Source organism: Ursus arctos, unplaced genomic scaffold, assembly GCF_023065955.2.
Source record: "Ursus arctos isolate Adak ecotype North America unplaced genomic scaffold, UrsArc2.0 scaffold_29, whole genome shotgun sequence".
NCBI lineage: Eukaryota > Metazoa > Chordata > Mammalia > Carnivora > Ursidae > Ursus > Ursus arctos.
The window spans coordinates 4,101,219-4,124,757 of record NW_026622974.1 but is presented as its reverse complement, the minus strand read 5'-3'; the positions used below and the strand labels follow the sequence as shown (position 1 = coordinate 4,124,757).

General features: G+C 36.5%; 1 protein-coding gene across 7 annotated transcripts in view; it reads right to left on the bottom strand.

Moving 5' to 3' along the window:
- UBR2 (ubiquitin protein ligase E3 component n-recognin 2) overlaps positions 1-23,539 on the bottom strand; it is a 115,082-nt gene that overhangs the window by 67,949 nt on the left and 23,594 nt on the right. For all 7 annotated transcript variants that reach the window (XM_026507436.4, XM_026507437.4, XM_048219706.2 and 4 more), the window contains exons 3-6: positions 9,019-9,097; positions 7,068-7,181; positions 2,465-2,595; positions 31-169 (exon numbers count right to left, since the gene is read on the bottom strand). In XM_026507436.4, the coding sequence (XP_026363221.2) occupies positions 31-169; positions 2,465-2,595; positions 7,068-7,181; positions 9,019-9,097 (463 nt within the window). The remainder of the gene's footprint in view (positions 1-30; positions 170-2,464; positions 2,596-7,067; positions 7,182-9,018; positions 9,098-23,539) is intronic.

Below are 23,539 nucleotides of genomic sequence, written 5' to 3'. Positions count from 1 at the left end.
ACGTGACATCAATATAATGAAATTACTTACATCTCGATCTACTGTAGTTGCAAAGCCAATGGCTTCTTTTTGTGTACAGTTAACAGCTTTCTGAAGGGTATAAATAACTTGTTCATAGGTATGCACCTCATCATTAAACAGCATGCAATAGTAGGTATCCCTCTTCTCTCTGTGGGATAAAACATTAATTATATATTAACTAATTGCATATTCTCTAGCTCCAGGCTGATTAAGTAAGAGCATACTTGGTTCTAGTTCTAGGGAACGTGCTAGGTAGTCATCTGTGGTCCCCATGCTCTATGACACTACCACCTACTGGGGGAGATATATATTAGACACATAATTCTAAGTGAACTGGCTTTTATCAAGAAGAACAAAATGCTGCAACAGGGTAAAACAAGTCTGAGACTTCAGAGAACTGCCAGAGAAGTAATCTGAGACCCAAAGTCAAAATTGGCTATCAACGGTTCTCAACTGGAGGCAATTCTCCTCTACTTCCCATAGATGACCACTTGGCAATGTCTAGAGACATTTCTGTTGTCATGATTGGGGTAGGAGTACCACCGGCATCTAGTGGTTAAGGGCCAGGGATGTTGCTAAATATTCTACAATCCACTGGGGCACCTGGCTGGTTCATTTGGAAGAGCATATGACTCCTGATCTCGGGGTCATGAGTTCGAGCCCCACGTTGGAATTTACATTAGTGATACTAAAAAAAAATATATTAGTAAGATTTGCCTTAAAGTTCACTTTGCTACCATGTGGAGAATGAACCGTGAGGGACAAGAATAGATATGGCAGTTCAGTTAGGCAATGTTGTCAATGATGAAATTAATTAATTTGGAGTAGGGTAGCAGTAATGGAGAGGAACAGAAGTAGAATGATCTGATGGAGGGAGAACCAGCTGGACTTGAAATCTAAATGGGTATAGGTGATTCAGGTTTCTGGGTAGATGGAATGCCATTTACTAAGATAGGAAAACAGTACAAGAGAAGCAAGTTACATTCTTTTCCCTTCTGTACTGGTGGTCTTAAACCTACAATGAAGCAAAAAGATAAAAACAAAACTCTTCTATTCTCTAGGGTCTAAATTTGGATCTTTGATAGATGGTTCCCAACTTGAAGTAAAGGCACATCTTGTTTTATCGCGCTTTGAAGATATTGCGGCAACCCTGTGTTGAGCAAGCCTCTTCAATGCCATCTTCCCAACAGCATTTGCTCATGTCATGCCCCTGCATCACATTTTGGTAATTCTTGCAATACTTCAAACTTCTTCATCATTGTATTTGTTACGGTGACCTGTGATCAGTGATCTTTGATGTTAACTGTCACAATTGGTTGGAGCACCAGGAACCACATTCATTTAAGACTGCAAACTTAAATATAAACGTTTCATGTGTTCTGACTGCTACACTGACCAGATGTTTCCCCATCTCCCTCCTCCCTGGACCTCTGTATTCCGAGACACAACACTGAAACTCTATAATGGCCTCTAAGTGTTCAAGTGAAAGGAAGAGTCAATCGATGTGGCAAACTTCACTGCTATCTTATTTTAAGAAAACTGCCGCAGCCACCCCAACCCACAGCCACCACCTCCCTGATCAGTCAGCAGCCAACAACATCGAGGCAGGACCCTCCACCAGCAAAAAGAAACCTGAGAAATCTCAGATGATGGTTAGCATCTTTTAGCAATAAAATATTTTTAAGTTAAGGTTATGTACTTTGTTTTTTATATATAATGTTATTAGACTACAGCAAGGTGTAAGCATAACTTTCATGTGTACTGGGAAACCAAAAAATTCATTCGACTTGCTTTACTGCAGTGGCCTGGAAACCAACCTGCAATACCTACAAGGTATGCCTATAGGTGAAGATAATTTCATAAGGCACTATTTTCAACATTTCCAAAAAAGTATAGTTAACAACTCACTTTATTAAAAACACTTAACCCACACCTAAGTATCTAGAACACTACTGAAAAAGCAAAAAAAGAAACCACTGATATTCATCAGACCCTCACTTCAACTTGTAATCAACCTTAAATACGAATAGGACTCCAAAAAACTTGGTTAGAATTAAAAGTTAAAGGGAAGGTTGCTTGAGGCAAGTACATCACGTGGAAAAAGTAAGCCCTTAACAGCTTCCATACAGCTATGAAAGAATCCAGCTCTCTGGTCACAAGCTTGCGACCTCCTCAATAATCAAAATGCAAACGGTAAAAATGTTAGTTACCAGGTTTATTACACAAAGAACAGAAAACTGCCTGTGCTTGAAACACGGGGCTTAAGTAAACTAACCATATTTAAAAACTACGAAAGAAAGTATTACTGAAAACTAATTACTAAAAAAGAAAAGAGTATGTTCTATCCTAGCTGTGTTAAACTTAATTTGAGGAATTGGAATCAAAATGGTTAAAACAGAGCTTGAACAAATTTGAATATAAAGAATAAATGGGTTGTACTTACATTATCTCTAAATCTGCTGGCAGTTCACTTTCTTTTTCCCAGGTTAGTATCTCCACTGCATATCGAAACATAATAGCAAAAATGTTGTAGGTTCTTGCTATCACATCTTCTGATAAATGCACAAGAGGATCCTGAAAGAACAGAAAAAAAATTACAACCATCTTAAATGTACATTAATTCTCCTCTTTCCTGCTCTGCCTCTACCCCTCAAAATACTTCTTTAACCAGCTGACTGATCTTCCAGCTTTGGCTTCTCTTCAGTTTGATCCTGTATGTTACATCCCACCAAATGAGGCTTCCTGAAACATTCTGTTCATAATGATTCCAATTACTGAATCAAATGAACATAATCAATGGCACCTCAATGCCTAAAGAATAAATCTAAAAATTTTAGAATGGCATTCCAGGATCTTCAAAATCTAACATCAAACCATCTTTGTAGCTTCATATCCTACTAATCCCCAATTTCCAGAATAAACAAAGGAATGTTATCTAAGGACAGACAAGCAACATTTAGTTTTACAGGTATAAAGGAATGCCTGATTTTCAGGACTCTAAAGGGGATAAGTCAATAAGGTCAGAAAACTGCCCCCTTGATGCTGTAAGAATCACTCCCTTGTCTACTTTCTTTCAGCAGTACACATCGTGTATGCATGGAATGGGGAACTTTGCACCTATATTTAACAGGGAGTAAGTCACAAAAATTCTAGGTTAATGTGAAAAAGTATGACTATAAATACACACTAAGTTTATCATACCTTTTAGGCAAAATGTTTTACGCAATTTTAATCTTAATGCTCTGCATGTTATTTAGCTTAATGGCTAGGTAATATTATATTCATTTGTCAAATAAGAAAATCAATATGTTCTGGGGTGCCTGGGTGGCACAGTGAGTTCTGCTTCCAACTCTTGATTTGGGCCCAGGTCCTGATCTCAGGGTTGTGAGACTGAGCCTGGCGTTGGGCTCCCCACTGAGTGGGTAGTCTGCTTGAGAGATTCTCTCTCCTTCTCCCTCTGCCTCTCCCCCGCTTGTGCACATGCTCTCTCTCTAAAATAAATATCTTTAAAAGAAGGAAAATCAGTATATTCCAACATCATGGACTGGGAATCAACACATTATTGCAAATATACATAAAGGAGTACATCCTCACCAAAGATAAGCTTAGTGGAACTGGCTTATGGGGAGATGGGGAATAAAAGGAATGGGTGTAGAGCTTGAAGAACGTAAGGAAAAGTAAGAAGAGTAAGAAGATTTTTCTAAGTTTTATAAAAGCGCTTTGTACCTACAACTCTTCTCAAGGGTCTTTCAGTTTTTAAAGACTATAGGGTCTTTGTTGTAGCTACTCGGTTTTGCTGTTGTAGTGGAAAAGCAATTCTGGACAATAACAAGCATTGCTGTGTTGCAATAAAATTCCGCTTCTAGACATCAAAATTTGAATTTCCTATCATTTTCACATGCCACAGATACCATCCTATTGATTTTTTCCAAGTATTTAAAAATATAAAAACCATTCTTAGCTTACGGTAGTGCCAGTAACAGGTTGAAGATAAGATGTGGCCTGCGGGGCCACAGTTTGCTGATCCCTGGCCTATATAATAAAAAAATGTCCCATCCCAAATGCCAAGAGCTGAGAAGACCTATGGAACTGCTAGGCATTATCCCTACAGAAGTATATTATCAAGTTTTTTCCAACTTTTTCTTAAGATGAAGGCCAAATGTATAACAAAAATTACATTCAATAAAAACAGGTCTATGACAGATTAAAAAAAGTACACTGCAAAAATTATATAGCTGTCTTCCATTTCAAGCATAAAATATAAAAAACCTAGATATATGTATAAATTTAGTGAGTGGGGAACAGGAATGCTAAACATAATGCTGTTTTAAAAATAGCTTCTCTTACAGTCTCATCCTTGAGGACTTCATTTCTTTTAACTGAATTCTTAAATAGGAATTAAATGGTAGAGTCCAGAGGAATTAAATGCCAAGTTGCTGAAGTATGTATTCTCCAGGCAGGACAATATAATTTCAGCCAGGAAGGTGATCTTGCTAACATCTATCTAAAATTCAGGAAATTAACTCATGTCTGCACTATTTGATAGCTACCCCACTAATACGCAAGGATAAAGTCAACAGAGTAAAAGCAAGCAAATTTTCTTAGACAATTTTTTAAGTCTACTCTAAAACAAACATTAAAAGATAATAAAAGTCCTAGGGTTTTTTCTTTTCAAATAATTTATTGAGATGAAATTCATAGAACATAAACTTAATCATTTTAAAGTAAACTACTCTGTGGTATTCATAATATTGTACTACTACCACCTCTATAGAACTCCAAAACATTTCTATTACTTCAAAGTAAAACCCCTTCCCCATTAGGCAGTCCCCCACCCCCTTCCCGGGCCCTTGGCAATCACCAGTATGAATTCTGTCTACAGATTTACCTCTTCTGGATATTTTATATCAAGGGAATCATACAATATATGATCTTTTATGTCTGGCTTCTTTCACTTAGCATGTTTTGGCAGGTTCATCCAAGTTGTACCATGTATCAGTGTTTCATTCCTTTTTATGTCTGAGTAATATTACACTGTATCTATATACCATAATTCATTTATCCATTCATCCACTGATAGACATTATGGCTGATACTTATTTATAAATACTTGTTTTCAGTTCTTTTGGGTATACACCTAAGAGTGAAATTACAGGCTCATATGGCAATTCTGTTTAATCTATGGAGGAACGGTCAAACTGTTTCACAGCACTGAATCATTTCGCATCCCATTTAACAATGTACAAGGGCTCCAATTTTTCTACAACCTCACCAACACATACATTTCTTCTTTCTGATTATAGCCATCTTAGTGGGTGTGAAGTGGTTTCAATGTGCACTTCCCTAATAACTAATGATGTTTTCATATGTTTATTGGTCATTTGTATCATATCTTCTTTGCAGAAGGGTCTATTCAAGCCCTTGGCCCATTTTTAATGGGGTTGTTTGTGGTTTTGTTGTTGAGTTGTTATGTAGTCTGGATACTAGACCCTTGTCAGATATATTAAGTTCCCCCTATCCACAGCTTCAGGGACTCCCAGCGCAACTGCAGACTGGAAACCGATAGTCCTTCTTCTGATGTACGGTCAGAAGGTCAACAGTAGCCTAACATTACGTCACAATGCCTATGGCATTTACCTCACTTCATCTCATCAAAGTAGGCATTTTATCACCTCACATCATCACAGTACAATATTATAAAAGCAAATGAGTGAATGTGCACTGACATAACTTTTATTATAATATATTGTTATAACTGTTCTATTTTATTATTAGTTATTGTCAGTCTCTTACTGTGCCTAATTTATAAATTAAATTTTATCATAGGTATGTATGTATAGGAAAAAACATAGTATATATAGGGTTTGGTGCCATCCATGATTTCAGGCATTAACAGGGGGTCTTGGAACAAGATAAGGTGGGACTACTGTGTATGATTTACAAATGTTTTCTCCCATAGTTTTATACCAGTTTTGAAATTTTTTTAAAGTACAGCTCTTTTTGTCAAATATATCTTTGTCTATTTGTATTTTTACAAATGGAACTCCAATACATAAAAGAGATAACAATAGAGCTCCTCCAATAGAAGTGGAGAAATCTGAAATTCTCATCACTGGGAGTCTATCTGTCACAAATCCTAGAACACTTACACAAAGCAAATGAAACACAAAATATATGTTTTCCATAGCATTCAACCATTTCACACAAATTTTAATCTGTCCTAAACACAGTGGAACACAGTCTAAAAGACATTGTCCTACACCATAAAGTCTGGTTAAATTTTGAGACCTGTAAGGTATGTGCACCAGGAAGTATTATTAATGTTCACTTGTCCCAAATCCATATCAGACCTACTAACAATGCATAAGTACTTTGAATGTACCTACCTCTCTGCCATTTAAAAATAAAATCTGAAATAAGGATCTTGAATCAAACTTCAAATTGTCAGAAATAGCAGCAGAAATTTAAGTATTTATTAAGAGTCTACTACATCATTACAAATATCATTTAGAGAAAAATAATGCAGAATCAACAATTTTAAAAAGAACGTATTTACAGCTGGAGTGACTATAATCTGTATTGAGCAGTATACTGTCTTTATACTTGGTCCCATCACATATCCAATGACACTGATAGGCCAGATGGTGATGAGGATTGGCTACCATGTACACTTAGAGAAAAGAAAAGTATCTAGCCTACAAAATCTTAGTCACAACACAAAAAAATATACAAAAACCAACCAAGGTAACTAGTCTCTACATATAGGAAAAACAATCCTTCAATGATAAATGAGGACTTAAAGCAAAACCTCAAATAATAAACCCAAATTAAATTAAATTACCAGAATTTCAAGTGAGTTACTACCAGCAACGGTATGGCATCCATAAAATGCAAAGAACTTGCAAAGTGTATCTGGTCACTGGTAACAGTGACAGGACTATTTTGCTTATCCCTTTCTCACAACCTAATTCCTATGTCTGAAAATATTTCAAACTTGTGGTTAAAACAGTATTTCCTTAAAAACAACTTTGTGAAAATGTTTTTACCTCTTCTTCCTCAATTTCAGAGGTGTTAAGTTCATGTTTTTGACAGTAAGGACCCTCTTTCCAAGCTTCAGTATCACCACAGTCACAGAAACCTCCACCTCCTGATGTTGTCATCTTGAAAAAAAATTGTAAAGTATCTTGTCAATAAATATTTACTGAGGGCTATCAGATTATAAATAATATCAAGTGCGAAGGAAGTAACATTGCTAAAGTGTTTAATGTCTTTGGAGGAGTAAAATTAAAGGCCAAACCTCTCAATGTTTTAAAGCTTAAATAAGCCTAAGCTAATTTAAGCAATTTCAAAATAAAGTAAGCTACTTTGTAATGTCTAATAAACCACAGATATTTTAAAGAGGTAAAATATGTCCACCTATAGGACTTCCTTAATTAGGAGAATCATGAGGGTTTTCCTGCTGGGTATAATGCTGGTATCAATGCCCCCAGGTTATAGTGCTCTAACGTAACATAACAGATTCCACTTATAAAGATACCTATTGTTGCTTTCCCCCAGGAGAGTCTAATGAGAGTACTATATCTGCATTAGAGAAAGGGACCAACAAAAACTATAGAGATAGTTTGTTTTCCTTTTCTAACACCCTCTAAATAGCATTCTTTGAAAGGAAAGCAGCTCAGGAAATGTAAAAGTAAAACTGTCTAGTGAGGAAGTTTTCACCACCTGCAGGGTTTAAGAATTATTCATACTTCCCTAAAATATGGCAATGATTCAAGGAATCTGGCAAGACAGAACTTATTATTTATTAGAAATTATGCTTTTAAAAAAAAATACTGTGAGAGTTTAGGAGTGGGTATTTGACGCAAATTTAGAATGAGTCCTATTATATTCTGCCCCAAAAAAGTATCTGTGTGTTATATATCAAAATATAATTAATGCAAACCCACAAATGACAGTTATTCCCAAGGGCTGCAAGGATATATGCCAAGAAACATGGGCAGGCAGCCATCTGGAAAATGATAACCCTACAGTTTCTCTGTGCTTCTTATGGTTACCCAAGATAGGCAGAGCATCTTAAAGGAAACTGGGATTCTTTTACTGATTTATGAAAATAAAGAGACCATACAAAGATCCAAGGGGTCCAATTTTGTATCTGTTTTAGTTCATCATTATCAATACTCGGGTCGAGTGAAGAAAAACAAACAGGAGGAAAAGTCCTGAGCCAACAGGGCTCCTGAATTAATAAGATTGCAATAATCCCTCTCTGTGATTTCATTTGAAATTAGGGTACAAAGCTCCAGCTACTAACACTTCCCTAACTTTCGAATGTTCAAGGCTTTCTCTTCAACATCCAGTAGAGGAACCAACCAGGATAGGCTTAGCAATAATCTGCCTTTGCTCATATCCCGGATTTAAAAGCAAACATACCTGATTTTTGGAAAAGTACTGGCTGCATTACAGCAGTAGAAAAATAATAAAATTGGTGGGTCTCATGTTCTGGGGTTGGGCCCTCTTCTACAATGTAGCAGATGCCTCTTTAATATTAAGAAATGACAAATCTTCTGTAGAAGATGACCAACAGATAGAATATTTCCTAAATTTCCTGACACTTTTCCCTACTCCTTTTCTCACATCCTTCCCATCAGAACCTCCCTCCCACTTTTACCTCTCACCTTTACCCTCTAATTTCTCATAACTTTCTGCATAAACCTAGAATTATGAAAATAATAAACATACGGAAATAGCAAAACAAACTAGCTAAAAACCAATATGCAGGAATTGGTATCTGTCCTGTCTTTCCCAAACCATGTGTTCAAGAAGTTTGGATTCACAATTCATTTCTATACTGCTATCATATGCTTAACAGTGTTTAAATAACACATTTCTTAAACCACTCTCCTCCATTATAATGTTAAATCTTGGAATTTAAAAAAGGCAGAAAAGGTATCTAACATAAAATTTAATAGTGGGTATGGTTATTATCTGGACATTACTAACCCTATATCGATGGTCTCTGTGAATACTTCCCAAAAAGCACTCCATGCATAAAACACAAGTTGGATCAACTGCACAGTCTCTGTAAAGTTAAAGAAAAAAAAAATCAGAGTGTCATAAAATAACTGTGTATTTCACAACATAATATTTCAGTCTGAATCCATCCTAGAAGAGCCAGAATAGTGAACTGCCTTGGTGTTAGAGAAAGGAAATCTTATTTCCAAAGAGCCGTCAGATCTTTGAGCAATGAAGCCAGCTTAAGAACCTGCTTCTCAAACTACTGGATGTGTATATCTCATGTGTATATCTCATTCTAGATTCAGGGAAATGACATTTTCATTTCATTTTGGTTGTTTCATTTGCTTTCATCATACTGCCAGTTAGATACATTTACAGATCATATCTTAAACAAGAGAATCCCTATACTTCCATGAAATGAGATAGGGAGTTACAAAAATCTTTAAATTTCCCCTTATCTTAGTTACTGTAACCTGATAGGCAAACATTCTTCTGTGCTTACTGTGTGCCCTTTCATTTATATATGTTCTTGCAAAATGTTTTTGAGTACATGTATTTTAAATGCATGTAACTCTTACTGTGTCATAAATCTCATTACTTTTTCACTTCCATAACACAATCCATTCATTTTGTACGTGAACATCTGATTTGCTGCTTCTAATCGCTACATAATATGCCATGGCATTTTTCCAGAATATTTTCTCTCTCTACTCCCCCTGTACTGGACACCTGGATCACCTCCAACGCCTTTCTACAATATATAATGCTGTAATAAAAACAGTATAAATGTTCTCTTACAGATGTGTCTAAGACTTTCTTTGGCATATAAACTCAGGAGCGGAATTGCTGGGTCATATATCTGTCAAGTTCTTAATTTAAATGCTATGCTACTGTCCAGAGTGGCTACACATCCCCCACCAGTGTATGAGGGTTTTTATAGCCCTGCATCTTCATTGCATTTGGTTTTATATAGTTTTCCAATATGTGCAAGGCCAACATATTTGAAACGGTATCTTATTGTTTTAATTTGCATGTCCCTGATTGTTAATATGTTTGCTCAACTCTTCACATACTTATTGCTTTTGGGGTTTCCTTTTCTATAAATTGTCTTTGCCCATCTTCCTGCTGGGATTGCTTTCTTTATTTGCGCAATCTAATCTAGAGGATATAATCACTTAGCAATATTAAACACTGCGAATATTGTCTCCCATTTGTTACCTGTGTATTAATTTTGCCTATGGGTCCTTTGTTAAATAGAACTACCTATTTTGATGCAATTAAATTCACACATACACATGCACTTGGTTTGTATTTTGAGGTTTTAAAAAGTTCTTTCCTGGGGCACCTGGGTGGCTCAGTTGTTTCGCGTATGCCTTTGGCTTAGGTCATGATCCCAGGGTCCTAGGATTGAGCCCCTGCGTTGGACTCCCTGATTAGCAGGGAGCCTGCTTCTCCCTCTCCCTCTGCTGCTCCCCCTGCTTGTGCTCCCTCTGTCAAATAAATAAATTAAATCTTAAAAAAAAAAAAAAAAAAGTAGTTCTTTCCCCAAACCCGGGTCACAACATTCTTTATTTTCTTCTATTAACCTTTTGGTTTTATCTTCCACATTTAGGTGGAATACAGTATACCTTTGCATATGATGTAGAATGAAGTTTTATTTTTCAATATATATTGAGCTCTTTTTTTCCAACACCATGTACTAAACAATCTAACTTTATCTATTGGTTGTGGTGTCATCTTTATAATACATTAAGTTCCCACATCTCCTTGGGTCTATAGCTAAGCTCTCTAATATGTGTGAGTAGTCTATTTGTTCCTATACCATACCACACTATATTACTATGGCTTTGTAGTATATCTTCATATCTCGTGGGGTAAGTTCCCTTTTATTCTCTCTTTTAAAAATGTTGACTTAGCTATTCACAAACTCTTCTTTATTCTCTCACACATGACTTAGGATAAATGTATAGAGTCTCTCAAAAATATCCAGCTAAAATTTTGACAGAGGCTAGTTAGAATTTATTGATAAACTTCAGGGGTAAGAACATCATTATCAGAGAAAATTATCACAACCATGATTATTTCTTAAGTTTTCTACTGAAGTTATAAAGTTTTCTTCATATGAATCCTTTATATTTTTGATTAGATTAATATCTAGATACACTTTAGGTTTTATTTTAAAGGATACATATTTTTTTTTAAAAGATTTTATTTATTTATTCAACAGAGACAGAGACAGCCAGCGAGAGAGGGAACACAAGCAGGGGGAGTGGGAGAGGAAGAAGCAGGCTCATAGCGGAGGAGCCTGACGTGGGGCTCGATCCCAGAACGCCAGGATCACGCCCTGAGCCGACGGCAGACGCTTAACCGCTGCGCCACCCAGGCGCCCCTGGATACATATTTTTTAAAAATCTCATTTTCTTGTTACTTAAGGATGATGAAAAGAAATAGCACTGATATTTTAGTGCCCTTGATGAACTCAAGGCAGTTCTAACAGCTTGCTCAATTCCCTTGTGTTTATCTCCCAGGGTAAATGAATCTATAGTCTGCATATAATGACAATTTTATCTCTTTACAGTATTTACACCTTTTTTCTTCCTTTATACTGCTGACAAGGACCACCAGTGATATATTAAACAGCAGCAGTAAGAGTAGGCAGCCTCGCTTTGCTTTAGATATAAAAAAAAAAAAAAACAAAAAAAAAAACCTAAAGGCTCTCCATTAGTATTATATTCACAGTAGGTTTACTAAGAAAGCGTCCTAGAAAAAAAAAACCAGTCTATATCTTGCCTTTCCTATATAAATTGTACCTGAAGCTAATCAAAGGACTGAGGAAGGACTGTGTTTCTCTTATAAAAGACAAGCTAATAAAGAAAGAAATGGTAAGTTAGAATATTTTGCTACCTCCTAATAAAATAATGATCTAGACAACAAGAATCAGTGACCGCTAAAACATTAGATAAAAAGCCTAATGAAGACCTTTTTAATGGTTGCATCTGCCAGGTACCTAAGCCCACTGATCATCTTAACAAACAAAAAAAACCAGACAAGCATCATGTGCTTCCTCACGTGAAGAATTAAGTACGTCAATGTTTATGAAGTTATTATTCACCCCCCAATCCCACATAACAATTTAATCATAATGCTTAACTACCTGTTTAGAGGACACACAGGGAAAGAAGAAACATGTTAAGCAACACCATGGGGACACAATAAACAAATCCAGACTGCGGAAAATTCCACAGGACAAATGACCTGGTTTCTTAGTAACACAAATGAAAAAAAGAAAAGAAAAATAAAATAAGAGGGAGAGGAGCTTTCATAGATTAAAAGAAAAAACGAGGAATAACAGCCAAATGCAATGTGTGGACTTTTGAATCCACATGTGAATCAATCAGGACAATTCCACTCAGGCTAGGTATTAGATAACGTTAAGGAATTTGCATTAATTTTTTTGGGATGTTAATGGTTGCAGAGAAAAAAAGCTGTATTCTGAGTAAAAAGGCATGCTGTCTGGAATTTGCTTTAAAATAATCTGGCAGGTGGGGCGTCTAGGTGGCTCACTCGGTTTAGCATGAGACTCTTGATTTTGGCTCTGTTTATAATCTCAGGGTCATGAGATTGAGTCCCTTGTGTCAGGATCTGCACAGGACATGGAGCCTGCTCATATTCTCTGTCTGCCCTCTCCCCACCCCCACGCTCTTGTTCTCTCTCTCCCAGGATCCTGGGATCATGACCTCAGCCAAAGGCAGACGCTTAACTGACTGAGCCACCCAGGCGTCCCTGTTCTTTCTCTCTCTTAAAAAAATAATCTGGCAGGGCAAGAAAAAAAAATGTGTGTGTGTATATGTGTGTGCATAAATATACTGGTAATTGCTGAAGCTGAGCAATGACTACATGTCAGATTTATTATACCATTCTTTCACTCTATTTTTAATATGTTTGAAAATGTCCATAACAAAAAGTTTCTAAAAATCCAACACCCAAATATTCAGTAGCTTGCTAAGAATTTGTATCATAAACAACTGCTGAAATTTATAAAATGCTTTCCAGGATCAACTCAGAAAAAGTTTTCTTCTCTATTAAAATGGTGAATTACATTAATAATTGTTTTAAAGATGAACTACTTAGATTCCTAAACTAAACTCCATTTGGTTATAATGCATTATTCTTTTAGTATATTCCTGGATTCAGACTGCTAATATTTTATAAAGGATCCTTTCAGCTACATTAATAAAAGAGATGGCTTTCAAATCTCTTGAATTTATCAGGGATTGAAAACAAGACTATATTAGGCTCATAAAGAGTTAAGGCCGTTTTCACTTTTTCCATTTTTTGTAGTAACCTGTGTAAAAGAGGAATTAATTTTCCTTTGAAATTTGTTAGACCTTACCTTTACAGTCACCTGATTTGTGGGAAGGAAGATCTTTGATTACCATTCCAATGTTTTTTATACTGTATTCAAGCTATCATTTTTCTATGAATTTATCCATTTCATCTAAGTTTTTGAATTTTTTTTAGCATTTAGTTGTTCATAATTCTTATATTTCAGAGTTTGCCAAACTTTCTTTAGTGTCTCCATACTTTTTTTTTTTTCAGGGTACCCTTAGACTAAAAGAAACACTTTATTATTCTGTTTATCAAATAAGGCTCAAACAAGTTAGTACTGTTGGTCACTGAACAATTTTTTAACACTTAGAATCAAACCGGACACTACCACCTTCATTGCCTATTCCACAAAGTATCTGCTTTTCAATCACAGCAATGTTGAGGACCTACCTTCTTAAGACATGACATCATCAAAAGGAATGCAGTGTGTCTCAATTTTCATTTTGAATTTTACGTATTTGCATTCTTCTTATTCAGTCTTGCAAGGAAATTGGCTTAACAATTCCAAAGAGTCAGTATAGCTCAACATTTTACTTTTATTTTCTGACCTTTTAATTTCTTTTTTTTTCCTTTAAGTGTTGCTCAATTGTTCTTCTAACCTACTGAGCTCAATGTTTACCCTATTTATTTTCATTTTTTCTTTGCAATAATTTTACGCATAGAAAAGGTGCAAAAATAGCAGAGTTCTTTTATACCCTAAACAAATTTTTCCTCATGTTAATACAAGGAAATTAATATTGGCACAATATTATTAACTGCAGCCCTTAATCAGAAGTAATCAGTTTTCTCACTATGGTCCCCTTTTCTCTTTCAGGATACAAGATCCCACATTGTATCAGACATCATGGCTCCTTAGTCTCCTCCAAATTCTAACAGTTCCTCAGTCTTTTCTCGATTTTTGTGACCATACCCTTTTGAAGACTACTCATTAGTTATGTTGTAGAGGTCCCACAATCTGGTTGTTTGACATGTTCATGATCAGATTAAGTTATGCATGTTTGGCAAGGATACTACAGAAATGGTGTTGCCGGAAGTGATGCTCTGTCCTTCTCAGTACGTTGTAACAAGGGGTACACGATGCTGATTTGATATGCCGTAGTACTGGTGGCATTAACTTTGTTTACTTTGTTAGGATGGTGTCTGCCAGATTCCTTCACTATAAAGTTGCTATTGTACCTTTAATAATTAAATATATTTGGGGAGATACTTTGAGACTATGCAAATATCCTCCCATATCTCAAACTTTCATCCACTACTTTTAGCATCTACCAATGGATCTTGTCTACAGTTCCTGCTGTGTTATTTGCCTAATGGTAACTTTTTATTTCCTGCATTCCTGTCTTATTAATTGGAATTTTTCAGTATGGGAAAACTACTGAAAACATCTCTTCTCTCCCATTTATTCATTCATCCAAATACTTCTATCAGTGTGGACTCATGAATATTTATTTTATTCTATGGGTTTCAGTTTAATCCAATCATTATTTTATTGTTCAAACTGTTTCAACTGTGGCCACTGGGAGGTTTTTCAGGTTGGCCCCTGTGCCCTTTCAACATGCCCCCTCCTCTTCTTGGGGGGGAGGGAACAACACAAGATGTTCCAAACTTAATTTGTATTTTCTCTGTCCCGGCCCTGGAATCAATCATGTCATCATGGAGCTCTGATTCCTTTTATTGGACATTGGTATTTAGAAACCAGTATCTGGGGCGCCTGGGTGGCACAGCGGTTAAGCGTCTGCCTTCGGCTCAGGGCGTGATCCTGGCGTTATGGGATCGAGCCCCACATCAGGCTCCTCTGCTATGAGCCTGCTTCTTCCTCTCCCACTCCCCCTGCTTGTGTTCCCTCTCTCGCTGGCTGTCTCTGTCTCTGTCGAATAAATAAATAAAATCTAAAAAAAAAAAAAAAATAGAAACCAGTATCTGCGCACTAGATGTGCTCACTGCTACAGGAGTTCCATTGTTTCTAGGCCCCTTCAGCAGACAAAACCGGGAAACGTATGTATGTATAGCTATTTTTAAATTTTTTTTCATCGTAGTAAGTGTATTCTTTAATCCTCATCCCCTACTTCTCCCATCTCCCACCAACCTCCCCTCTGGTAATCATCAGTTTGTTCTCTATAGAGTCTGTTTTCTTAGCTTGTCTCTCTTTTCTCTGCTCGTTTGCTTTGTTTCTTAAATTCCACATATGACTATGATCATATGGTATTTGTCTTTGACTTATTTCGCTTAGCATTATACTTTCTGGCTTTATCCACACTGTTGCAAATAGCAAGATTTCTTTTTTTTTTTTAATGGCTGAATAATATTCCATTGTATAATACATACCAGATCTTCTTTACCCATTCATCTATCAATGGACACCTGGGCTGCTTCCATACTTTGGCTATTGTAAATAATGCTGCAATAAACACAGGGGTGCATGTATACTTTGAATTAGTGTTTTTGTATTTCCGGGGTAAATACCTGGTAGGTATGTTTACTGGATCACCGGGTAGTTCTATTTTTAAGTTTTTGAGGAGCCTCCATACCGTTTTCCATAATGGCTACACCAGTTTGCATTCCTACCAGCAGTCCGTGAGGGTTGCTTTTCTTCACATCCTCATCAACACTTGGTTGGTTTTAGCCATTCTGACAGGTGTGAGGTGGTATTTCACTGTAATTTTGATTTGTAATTCCCTGATGAATGATGTTGAGCATCTTTTCATGTCTGTCAGCCACCTATATGTCTTCTTTGGAGAAACGTCTGTTCATTTTTAAATTGGATTACTTGTTGTTTGGGTGTTGAGTTGTAGGAGTTCTTTATATATTTTTGGATACTAACCCTTTATCAGATATGTCATTTGCAAATAGCTTCTCCCATTCAGTAGATTGTCTTTTACTGTTGTTGACTGTTTCATTTGCTGTGCGTAAGTTTTATTTTAATGAAATCCCAATAGTTTACTTTTGCTTTTATTTCTCTTGCCTCAGGAAACATATAGAAGAACACTGCTATGGCTGATGTCAGAGAGATTACTGCCTATGCTCTCTTCAAGAATTTTTATGGTTTCAGGCCTCACATTTAGGTGTTTAATTCATTTTCAATTTATTTTTGTGCATGATGAAAGAAAATGGTCTACTTTCATTCTTTTGCATGTGCCTGTCCAGTTTTTCCAACACCATTTGTTGAAGAGACTGTTTTTTCCCCACCGTATATTCATTCCTTCTTTGTTGAAGATTAATTGACCGTACACTTGTAGGTTTATTTCTGGGTTTTCTGCTCTGTTCCACCACTGATCTGTATGTCTATTTTTATGCTAGTACCATACTGTTTTAATTACTACCACTTTGGGGCACCTGGGTGGCTCCGTCAGTTGAGCCTCCGACTCAGGGTCTGGGGATAGAGCCCTGCATTGGGTTCCATGCTCAGCGGGGAGTCTGCTTGAGGATTTCTCTCCCTCTGCTCATGCACGCACACATACTCTCTCTCTAATAAATAAATAAATCTTTAAAAAAAAATTACCACTTTTTTTAAAGATTTTATTTATTTATTAGAGAGAGAGAGAAAGAGCATATAAGCGGGGAGGAGGGAGGGGCAGAGGGAGAGGCAGACTCCCCACTGAACAGGGAGCCTGATGCGGCACTTGAACCCAGGATCCTGGGATCATGACCTCAGCTGAAGGCAAATGCTTAACGGACTGAGCCACCTAGGTGCCCTACCACTTTCTAATATAACTTGCAATCTGGAATTCTGATACTTTCATTTTCTTTTTTCAAGACTGCTTTGGCTATTCAAGGTCTTTTGTAGTTCCATACAGATTTTAGGATTGTTCTAGTTCTGTGAAAAATACTGTTGGTATTTTGATAGGGATTGCATTAAGACTATGGATTGCTTTGGATAGTAGAGGCATTTTAGTAATACTTGTACTTCCAACCCATGAACATTCCATGGAATGTCTTTCCATTTCCTTCCATTGTCTTCAATTTCTTTCATCAGTGTTTTATAGTTTTCAGAGTACAGGTCTTTTACCTCTTTGGTTAAGTTTATTCCTAGATATTTTATTGTTTTTGGTGCAATTATAAATGGGACAGCTTTCTTAATTCACTTTCTGCTGTTTCATTATTAGTGTATAGGAATGCAACAGATTTCTGTTCATTGATTCTATAAACTGTGACTTTACTGAATTTGTTTTATCACTTCTAATAGCTTTCTGGTGGTGTCTTTAGGGTTTTCTATATATAGTAACATGTCACCTGCAAACAGTGAGGGTTTTACTTCTTCCTTACCAATTTGGATGCCTTTTATTTATGTTATCTAATTGCTGTGGCTAGGACTTCCAGTCCTATGTTGAATAAAAGCGGTGAGAGAGGACATCCTTGTCTTGTTCCTGACCTTAGGGGAAAAGCTCTCAGTTTTCACCATTAAGTATGACGTTGGCTATATGTTTTTCTTTTAAGGCCTTTATTGTGCTGAGATATATGTTCCCTCCAGGCCTACTTTGCAGAGGGTTTTGTTTTTGTTTTTGTTTTTTAAGATTTTACTCATTTGACAGAGAGAGAGACAGCCAGAGAGAGAGAAAACACAAGCAGGGGGAGTGGGAGAGGAAGAAGCAGGCTCCCAGCGTAGGAGCCTGATGCAGGGCTTGATCCCAGAACGCCGAGATCACGCCCTGGGCCTAAGGCAGACGCTTAATGACTGAGCCACCCAGGCGCACCATGCAGAGGGTTTTTATCATGAATGGATACTGTACTTTGTCAAATGATTTTTCTGCATCTACAGAAATGATTATATGGTTTTTATCCTTTCTCTTACTGATGTGATGTATCATATAGATCGTTTTGTGAATATCAAACCCTCCTTGCATCCTGGGAATAAATCCCACTTGATCGTGGTGTACGATTTTTTTAAAATGTATTGTTGGATTTGGTTTGCTGATATTTTGTTGTGGATTTCTGCATCTATATTCGTCAGAGATATTAGCCTGTAGTTCTCTTTTTTTGTGGTGTCTTTATCTGGTTTTGATATACTGGCCTCATAGAATGAATTTGAAAGTTTTCCTTTCTCTTGTATTTTTTGGAATAGTTTGAGAATAGGCATTAAATCTTCCCTAAATGTGTGATAGAATTCACCTGTGAAGCCGTCTGGTCCTGGACTTTGATTTATTGGGAATTTTTAAATTACTGATTCAATTTCATTGCTAGTAATCGGTCTGTTCAAATTTTCTTCTTCCTGTTTTAGTTTTGGTAGGTTGTACCTTTCTAGGAATGTATCCATTCCCTCTAAGTTGTCCAATTTTTTGGCATACAGGTTTTCATAATATTCTATAACAACTCTTTGTATTTCTGTGGCATTGGTTGTTATTTCTTTCACTAATGATTTTGTTTATTTGGGTCTTCCCTCTCTATCTTTTTTTAAATGAGTCTTGCTACAGATTTATCAATTTTGTTGATCTTTTCAAAGAACCACATCCTGGATTCATTGATCTGTTCTATTTTTTTTCTTTAGTTTCTATATCATTTATTTCTGCTCTGCTCTTTATTATTTCCTTCCTTTTGCTGGGTTTGGGTTTTGTTCTTCTTTTTCTAGCTCCTTTAGGTATAAGGTTAGTTTGTTTGAAATTTTTCTTGCTTTTTGAGGTAGGCCTGTATTGCTATAAACTTCCCTCTTAGAACCACTTTTGCTACATCCCAAAGATTTTGGACTATTGTGGTTTCGTTGTCATTTGTTTCCACCACATAGCGTATTTTTAACCTTTCTCTTTTTTTTTGGCAAATATTTTAAAAGTATATATTTCCTACTAAATACTCCTTTAGCTAAATTTCAACACATAATGTTATCATTCAGTTCTACTTCTAAATTTCCTTAGTGATTTCAGTGATATTCTTTTACTCAATGTTAGCAATGTTAGTTTCCAAACATAAAATTTATTTAGCCTACCCTTTTGTTGTTTCTAATTTTATTAAACACAGTGGGAGAACAATCTGTATGGCTCTGAGCCTCCCTTGAGAATTAACTGAAGTTTCCTTTAACATCAAATATACAGATCGCTTTTTAAAAACTGAGATGTACTTCACATATAAAATTCATCTTTTTAAAAGTGTTCACCTTAGGAGCGCCTGGCTGGCTCAGTCACCAGAGCATGTGATTCTTGATCTCAGGATCATGAGTTCAAGCCCCATGTTGGGTGTAGGGCTTATTTTAAAAACAAAAACAAATACAATGGCTTCTTACTTAAAAAAAAACAGTGTCCAACTTGGTAGTTTGTAGTATTACAAGGTTGCACAAACATAATGAACCAGAATGTCTGGAGAAATGTCTATTCAGATCCCTTGCCCATTTTTTAAATTTGGTTGTCTTTTTGTGTCCCTTAGTTTTCTACCATAATTTCTATTTATCAGATATGAAAGCTGCTATTCCAGCTTTCTACTGTATCATACTTTTTTTTTTTTTAAAGATTTTATTTATTTATTCAACAGAGATAGAGACAGCTAGCGAGAGAGGGAACACAAGCAGGGGGAGTGGGCGAGGAAGAAGCAGGCTCATAGCGGAAGAGCCTGATGTGGGGCTCGATCCCGGATCGCCGGGATCACGCCCTGAGCTGAAGGCAGACGCTTAACCGCTGTGCCACCCAGGCGCCCCTACTGTATCATACTTTTGGCTGGTATTTTTTTCTCTACTGTTTCTATTCCTATTTTTAGTGACTTTCAGTTTTACTTTGCCTCTCATAGACAGCATTTTTGGATCTCTAAAAATCAACCTGAGAGCCACTGTCTTTACATAATTATAAAGAAAAGTAAAGCCAGACCCTTGTTCTCTAAGAGTCCATCACTTAACAGAAAAGACAAATGTGTACGATTACAGGACCAGTTGTTAATTGCCATATTAAAGGTATGCTGGTTTGGTGAAAGCACACACAGATCCCTGAGGTTTTAGAGCTTTCGCAAAAGCAGTCATCTCCAAACTCTCTTGAATCATATGCTTCTTATTAGAATGTTCAGAGTGTACTGTCTACATAAATACATTTGTATTACACACATGTATTCATAGTAATTTTACGTATATTTTTAAGTTTATTTAGGCACTACTACTATGTAGTACTAATTAGTCCCTCAATTATACTACTGTGTAACTGGAATCCCAGGAGTGGAAAATATGAGACAAAAGTATATTTGAAAAGTAATAACCGAAACTTCCCAAATCTGGTTAAAGACATCAACTTATGATCTAAGAAACTCAAGGGATCCCATAAGGATAAAAACAAAGAACATACCACTAGGCATATCACAGTCACACTGCTAAAATCCAACAATAAAGTGAAAGTCTTGAAGGCAGCTAGAGAAAACCAGCACACCTGATACAGAGCAACACAGATATGCTAATAAAAGTGGACATCATCAGAAACAACAGAGATCAGAAGACAATGGAACAAGATCTTTAAAATGCTGAAAAGGAAAAAAAAAAAAAAAAAAAAGTATCAACCCAGCATTCTATATTCAGGAAAATATCCCTAAAAAAATGAGTGCAGACTTCCAGTTTCCAGTGAGCATGTAAGAAGTTTGGAGGTTGCCACACTGTCCTAACAAGTAAAAAGCTAAACAAACTGAAAAACCAACAACTCTTCTTAGATTTACAAAAGTAAGGTCACAGGACAAACTGCTATCCCTGAAATTACAGAGACCCATAAATGAATACAGAGAAACACAACTTGTGAGAGCAGCAACCCAAAAATGCAAACCTCTACAGGAACCAGTGCTGAGATAGGGAAACCTACCTGACAAATTTACCTGACAAGCTGCTGGAGGCTCAGTGTGAATGTTTGAGAGATTAAAAGTCCAGTCACTGGGAACGAGAGGGGGACCCAGTCATTGGGGGCCCTAACATTTTAGTGAGTTTTATTTCCTGGAATTCTACTAGGTTCTCACAGTGAACATCAGAGAAAAATCCTCTCCTGTTTCCAGCAGGTAGGAAAAAAAGGAACCATTCCGAAATATGCAAAGGCATTCTGTTCTTAAAAAGTCTGCCCTCCGAAGAAACTATATTCAGAGCCTAACCTGCTAGGCTTTTATCAGAGTCTAACTGACCTGGAAAAGAGAAATATCCACTTCCAGCCCACTCTAGCCATCTTGTCCCACATAAAGACAGGTGTGGGGGGTGGCAATAAAAAGCACATGGGAAGTTCAGAGTCCAGAGATACAGGCCAACTAGAAGACTGAGATCTAATCATAGGACTATAGAATGCTTCCCTCCCCCACACCTTACTACCACATCACTAAAGGCTTATGGAATTCCTTTTACCTGGTATATCATATGCCTGGCTATCACAAAAAAATTGTAAGACTAACTAAAAGGCAAAAAATTCAGTTTGAAGAGACAGACTAAGCATCAAAATCAGACTCAGGTTATGTCAGAAATGTTGGATTTATCAGATCTGAAATTTAAAACAACTGTAACTAATACATTAGAGCCTCTGATGGATATAGTAGACAGCATGCAAGAACAAAAGGGCAATGGAAGCAGAGATAGAAATCTTAAGAACCAAAAAGAAATGCTAGAGATCAAAACATTGTAACAGAATGAAGAATGCCTTTGATGGGCTTATTAGTAGACTGGACATAGCTGAGCAAAGAATCCTTGAGTTTGAGGATATCTCAACAATCTGAAAAGCAAACAGAAAAAAGACTGAAAGAAACACAGAACAAAACATCCACAAAATGTGAGACAACTACAAAAGATATAATGTATGTTCAACAGGAATACCAGAGAAGACAAAAAGACAAAAGAAAAAGGAGGGATGTATGGGTGGCTCAGCTGGTTTTGTCTGCCTTCAGCTCAGGTCATGATCCCAGGGTCCTGGGTCCTCTCTCTCTCTGACAAGTAAATGAATAAAATCTTGAAAGAAAGAAAGAAAGAAAGAAAGAAAGAAAGAAAGAAAGAAAGAAAGAAAGAAAGAAAGAAAAACAGAAGAACTCTTTGAAACAATAATTACTGAGAACTTCCCTAAAATAATGTCAGACACCAAACTACAGATCCAGAAAGCTCAGAGAACATCAAGTAAGATAAATCCCCAAAAGACTATTCCTAGGCATATTATTTTCAGATTACAGAAAATGAAAGATAAAGAAAAAGAAGCCAGAGGAGAAAAACACCTTACCTACACAGGAATAAAGATAAGAATTATATCTGGATTTCTCAGAAGCCATACAAGCTAGAGGAGAGTAGAGAGGAATTTTTTTGTTTTAAGATTTTTTATTTATTTATTTGACAGAGAGAGAGACAGAGACAGAGGGAACACAAGCAGGGGAGCAGCAGGCAGAGAGAGAAGCAGGCCTCCCACTGAGCAGGGAGCCAGATGCAGGGCTCAATCCCAGGACTCTGAGATCATGACCTGAGCTGAAGGCAGACGCTTAACGACTGAGCCACCCAGGCACCCTAGAGTGGAATAATTAAAATGCTGAAGGAAAAACCCCACCAACCTAGAATTCTGTACCTGCAAAATTATCTTTCAAAAGTGAAGGAGAAAGAAAAATTTTCTCAAACAAAGAAAACTTGGATTAATTGTAAACACATACTGCAAATTCTAGGGCAACCACAGAATAAAGGAAAAAAAAGTATAACGGATATGTTATAATACGTAGGAGTGGCTATATTAACATCTGATAAAATAGACCTGAGACAAAGAATATTACCAGAATTAATAAAGGACATTGACAATTCATAATGATAAAAGGGTCAATACATCAGGAAGTCACAGCAATTATAAACACCTATGTATGTGGCTAATAATAGGCTTATAGGTAACTGAAATATAAACTGATAGAACTAGAAGAAATAAATCCACAATCACATTTGGATATTTTCATATCCTTTTCTCAGTAATTGATAAAACAGCTAGTCATAAAAATTAATAAATAAGCATACAGAAGACCTGACTGACACTACCAACCACCTTGTCCTAACTGACATTTACAGAATATTATACTCAACAACTGCCGAATACACCTTCTTTTCAAGTGTATATGGAATGTCCAAGACTGACCATGGTCCTGAATCATAAAACAAGTCTTTTTATTTTTTTTTTTAAAGAGTTCTAAAATTTATTTATTTGACAGAGAGCACAAGCAGAGGAAATGGCAGGCAGAG